General features: G+C 43.3%; 1 protein-coding gene across 1 annotated transcript in view; it reads left to right on the top strand.

Moving 5' to 3' along the window:
• COQ3 (coenzyme Q3, methyltransferase) overlaps positions 1–4,484 on the top strand; it is a 163,534-nt gene extending 159,050 nt beyond the window's left edge. Inside the window, exon 8 of the mRNA XM_055087610.1 lies at positions 4,396–4,484. Coding sequence (XP_054943585.1) covers positions 4,396–4,469 — 74 coding nt within the window. The 3' untranslated portion in view covers positions 4,470–4,484. The remainder of the gene's footprint in view (positions 1–4,395) is intronic.
• The last annotated feature ends 1,516 nt before the right edge of the window (positions 4,485–6,000 follow it).

The following is a 6,000-nucleotide window of genomic DNA, read 5'->3' on the forward strand; positions in this document are numbered from 1 at the left end:
GGGAGGGCTCTGGCTGCCCACCTCTGCCTCACCCATAGCAGCTCTCTTCTACCTATTCCATACATTGTGCTTCTGGGACAGATTTTTTTTTTTTTTTTCGGCTGCCCACCTCTGCCTCACCCATAGCAGCTCTCTTCTACCTATTCCATACATTGTGCTTCTGGGACAGATTTTTTTTTTTTTTTCGGCCATGCCATGCAGCATGTGGGATCTTCTTTCCCTGACTAGGGATCGAACCTGTGCCCCCTGCAGTGGAAGCACGGAGTCTTAACCACTGGACTGCCAGGGAAGTCCCCAAGACTTTTTTTTTCTTTTGACAGGAGACCTTCGTTCTTTAAAAAGTCTGAAAATCACTGATCTAGTTTAATATTCCATCTAGAGATGAGGAAACTGAGGTCTCGATAGAGCTGCCAGATAAATAGCAGGATACTCAATCAAATCTGAATTTCAAATGTACAAACAAAAAAATTTTAGTATATCAAAAATATTGCATGGGAATACGTATTAAAAATTATTCATTTTTGCTAAATCTGACGACGCTAGGCCTAGAGAGCGTAACTGCCCTGCCCAAGAGAAGGTCAGGGCTGCAGTGCAGGAGAGGCGTATGCAAATGAGTAGCCTCCTGTCCGGATGTGGGCCTTGGTCAGAACATGTGTAGGAGTTCAGATCTTCCCATGCCGGGGAGCCTGGAAGTTGTTTTCAGCAGCCACACCCCTTTCCGGGCTGGCGTGAGGGAGGTTAGTGGAGACAGAGCCCTGGATGAAGCCAGTGGCCCTGCTGGCATCCACCGTGCCCGCTTCCTCCCTTCCCAGCTGTGCCCTGGGGTCTGGGGATAGAGCAGCCCACAACCCTTGGGGTGGTGGAGAGCCATGAACGGCTCCAGCACTGGCGCCTGCGGAAGGGGGCGCGCTGAATCCTCGCCCTGAGAGCGCCCAGCTTTCTCTGGAGCAGGGAGAGAGGAGAGGAGTGCTGGGGGAGAGAAGGGGCTGAAAGTTAACAAGCAAAGTCACTCAAATGATCTCCTGTCTTACTCTTCCCTGACTCGGCCTCATTAACACAAGGAGGCTAATATTTGGCTCCGGAGCGAAGGCAGGACTGAAGCTCTCTCCAGTGGCTCTGTTAAATGTCATAAATTGCGAGAGCGCAGCTTGAGGAGTTTGTAAATGGCATCTGAGCCCGAGGCCATGTAGTAATATTTATACTGTGGAAGTTCAGCCTTTTCCCCCTTTAGAAAAAGTTTCCGATTTGTTTCAGAGGATGTCCATCTTAATCACTGTTTCGGGCGCTCTAATGGGCAGGCTTCTCAGTTCCCGGCTGCCAGGGGAAGGGCGCAGAAGACGCAAGGCTCCGCACTGCGGCTGGCTGCTCGGTGGCGCTCAGATTGCTGACCTTTATTCCGCCCGATGCCTTCTTTCTCTATGGGGTACGGTAAGGAAACAGATGTCTAGCTGTCGTGGGCCAAGAGAATCATACTTATTTTTAGTCTATAGAATCCAAGGAATGGATTAAATATGCCTGTTTAGCCATGTCCAAAGAGCGTGAAACTCCTCAGGTGGGTTGGTGAATCTCACCAAAAATAAGAAAATAATAACATACCTAAAACTTATTACTTGCCAGGCCCCCTGTTCTAAGCTATATAATATAATATATCATATTATATTATATTAGCAGTATATATACATATATACTGTATATATTAGCTTAGCTATATAAGCTATATAAATGTATGTATTTTGATATACATATAATATATATTATATATACATACATGTATGTATATTACCATGAGTTAGGCACTGTTATTATCCCCATTTTAAAGGGTGAGAAACTGAGGCTGGGGTCTTAACCGCTAATCTCTATTACACATCCAAGTAGAGGGTCATGCTAGCTGCTCACACTTAGGCTGGCTTCTGAACCCCATAGTCTGGCACTCTAGGCCCCTCACAGGTTGTCCCTAACCTGTCTTTTCAGTCTTATTTTGCACAACTCATCTCTGGGTACAACTCAGATGTGGCCCTACTGTCCCTGAGGTCACCAGGCATACTCCTCCTCTGAGACCCTGGGTCTACTGGGCACGTTGTGAATGTAGGCTGCCCATCTCTTCATAAAGAAAAAAATTCCATCCACCCTTGGATCAGGTGCTACCTTCTACCCAGACATCCTCATGGCCACTCCAGACCATCGAGATTTCTCTCTTGCTCTGAATTATTGGAGAACTGCTCCTCAGTCGGTTAAGCCTGGACAGCCTTGAAGTTGCTTTGTGCTGCCGCCCAAGTCTGATGCTGTTTCTTAATGACTCATCTCTTTGTCTCGTTCCCAAACTAGATTATAGGCTTCAGGAGGGAAGAGGCTTTGAATGAACATAATGGTCCCTTGGTCAGAGATACTGAAGGATAAGGGGCGGAGTGCTTTGTTTTACACTTGCTGACTCTTAAAAGAACCACAAAAGAGGTAAGTGGTTCTCTTCATGGGCACTTGGGATGCTCCTGGTGTCTCTTGTAATAGGCAAGTTCTGAGATTTAATACTGAATATAAGCAGACACTTATGCATTTCTGGTCTTACCCAAATTCTATTTTCCTCAAATAATTCTATAAAGCCATAGTAAGATTTTAGAGTCGCCGAGAGTTAAGGTTCTTGCAGGAACAAAGAGTCAACGGTCACAAGCAGCAGCCGCTCTGAGCAGGGCTTTCCCTTTCTTTCTGGGATGATGTGGGTGACCACGGGACTCGGGAGGAGTTAGGCTGGAGTATGTCAGTGTTATCCGTGTCATTGTCCTGTCAGCTGCCATGAGTTCCCGTTGATCGCCTCACTAAGTGCAGAGCACAGACTCTGGAAAGGCTCGAGCTCTGACTGCAGACGTAAGGGTGAAATCCAGCGATGTGAGCCCCCACTTTGTGCCTAGTCACTGATGGTTCAGTAGATTCAGCTCGTGCTTATTTTTATAATGCGAAGTGAGCTCCGATGGGGGATTGAAAGGAAGAAAAAAATATGCTGAAGTGTTTTTTACTTTCACAAAATTTGAGTTTTGCAGGACTTTTGCTAACTTTTGTAGGACATTTGGGTGTCTTAGGGAGCATTTGTCATTTGTGCATCTGGGTGAGATAAACCAAAGGTGAACTCTTTTTTTTTTTTTTTAATTTATTTATTTTATTTTTGACTCTGTTGGGTCTTCGTTGTTGCGCGCGGGCTTTCTCTAGTTGTGGCGAGCGGGGGCTACTGTTCGTTGCGGTGCGTGGGCTTCTCACCGCGGTGGCTTCTCTTGTTGCGGAGCACGGGCTCTACGTGCGCGGGCCTCAGTAGTTGTGGCACACGGGCTCTAGAGCGCAGGCTCAGTAGTTGTGGCTCACAGGCTTAGAAGGTGAACTCTTTCTGGAAATGTGTAAGCATTTTGTGCCTTTGCCCTTTGCGAGGTCTCCAAGCTCACACCCCTAGTTCTTCTGGCCTCCAGGCTTTTCCTCAACTTTCCTTATTGCCCAGAGAGAGCTGTTTGTCCTCATGATAAGGGGAGGAGACCTGCTGGGGACGGAGAGTGATGACTGCTTTTCTTTTGTGTTCATCCTAAAGATCGATAATCTGCATATAATTTCCACATTGGGCGTAAGGAGGAGTAATTATGAAATAGTTAAATGTGCTAAGGGTGGCCAGGACTGTTAAAAGAGCAATTATGTAGCTAACTCCTCTGGGCTGCCTTCACTCCGAGTCAAAATGAAATAATTTGAAACATAACATCAGGTTTCAGAGTGCGCATTTCAGAGTCCTCTTCTGTTACACACTGTTTACCTGTGTGTTTTATCTGTTCGTTTACTTAATGAACAGATACCAGTCTTAGGACGTCAAACCAGGGCAGAGACAAAGGGAATTCAAGACTGTGCCAAGGTAGGGCCATCCCTACTGCATTTGTTCATGCTGCTACTAGCAGCCTGCCAGTCTTTCAACATCTAGTTCAAATACCACTTTGTCTTGAAAAAATTCTGTGACTTGAATTATCTTGAATCCCTCCCTGACCATAGTACCTCCACTTCTATAGTAGAACTCTGTAAAATCTGTCTTATTTTATGGCTTTTTGATAATAAACATAATAAAAACCTATCTAAAGTGCTTTGTAATTTATAAAGCATTTTCACATATCTTATCTCATTTTTATCCTCATAATAACCTGTTAACTATACAGAGTATTGCAAATTTATAGCTGAAGAAACTAAAGCCGACATGACTTAAAACTTTTAAACTCAAATGCCCATAGGAGCTAAGCAAATACAAACACAAAATAATCTCTTCAGGTATGTATCAGTCAGCATAAGCTAAAATATGGGCAGTAACAAAGTGATCCCCCAATCTTGGTGGCTTGTATCAACAAAGGGTTATTTCTCAATCAGGTTTTATGTTCATCGCAGGTTTACTGTGGTCCTGCTCCATATATCTTCACTCTGGGATCCAGGCTGAGCAGCAGGGGCATTGCTGGGAGTGAGACAAGAGGTAATATGGTACAGCCGTGTGATGGCGTCTAAAGATCCTACATGGAAGTGGTACACATCTCTTCTGCTCACTAATTAAAACATGTCCTTTTCCTCAGGCTTCTCTAGTAGATCTGTATGAACCAGACATTCATCCTGCATTGGGGTTGGCCAACTGATTAATGTTCATGGGCCGGATCTGGCCCACTACTTGTTTTTGTATGGCTTGTGAGAGAAGAATGGTGTTTAGATTTGTAAAAGTTGAAAAAAATCAAAAGAAGAATAATATTTAGTGAGATGTGAAACTTACATGAAATTGAGATTGTAGTGTTTTTGTAAATAAAGTTTTACTTAGACAAAACTACTCATTTGTGTATTGTCTATGGCTGCTGTCACGCTGCAATGGCAGGGATGAGTAGTGGTGGCAGACTGTATGGCTCACAAAGCCTAAACTATTTGCTGTCTGGCCCTTTATGGGAAAAGTTTGTTGCATCCTGTCCTGTATCATTGGTCAGAAATCAACTTGGCCAGGTAGGAGCTCAGACTAAGTCTCAGCTGTTTTTTTTCTTTACAATCTCTATGGACAATGTGTTTGGAATCCAGGACCACTGCATAACTGGTGGGTGCTGTTCAAATCACTTCCAACCTAACTAGAGCCCCTGAACTTGTGTGATGTGGTGCCTTGCTCCCATCAGTGGATGTTAGGGTCTATATGTAGAAAGTTTCTTACTTGGAGCACTTTCAAAATGGCATATAAATTATAACTAAGTAAATATCCTAAGTGATATTAAAAAGCAAATGTTAGGCTGTGGGAAATCCTGGCAACAAATATGGTAGACCAAAGATGGATATTTTTAATGCATAAAGAGATCTTAAAAATAAATAGGAAAAGATAAATACCATAATATAAACAATGAATAAAAGTTATAAATATTTAAACAAATATCCAAACAGCATATGATAAAATGTTCAAGCTCACTAATAAACAAAGAAATGCCAATTAAAACAGGGTGCTCTCAATTTCACCTATTAAATTGGCAAAAAAGTGGAAATGCCCCCTATTGGCAAAGGTACAAGGAATAGAGCATAGTCTACAAATATGTACAACTTTTGACAGGCAACTTGTTAATATAAAACAAAATCTTAAAAACATTCATACTCTCTGACTTTGTCTACTTCAAGGGATTTATCATAAGGAACTAATAAGTAGAGATGCACAGAGAGATTTATGCACGAGAACTTTTACTACTGATGTTATTTCTAATAGAGGAAATTAGAAACTACTTAAATATCCAACAGCAAATATTATACAACATTAAAATTATGTTGTAGAAGAAAAATTAATGTCATGGGAAATTGTTTGAGATATTAAGTAAAATAAACAGAATACACATAGTCTATACAAAATGTTTCCATAGGGCTTCCCTGGTGGCGCAGTGGTTGAGGGTCCGCCTGCTGATGCAGGGGACGCGGGTTTGTGCCCCGGTCCGGGAAGATCCCACATGCAGTGGAGCGGCTGGGCCCGTGAGCCATGGCCGCTGAGCC

The sequence above is a fragment of the Physeter macrocephalus genome, chromosome 10, assembly GCF_002837175.3.
Source record: "Physeter macrocephalus isolate SW-GA chromosome 10, ASM283717v5, whole genome shotgun sequence".
Taxonomy (NCBI): Eukaryota; Metazoa; Chordata; class Mammalia; order Artiodactyla; family Physeteridae; genus Physeter; species Physeter macrocephalus.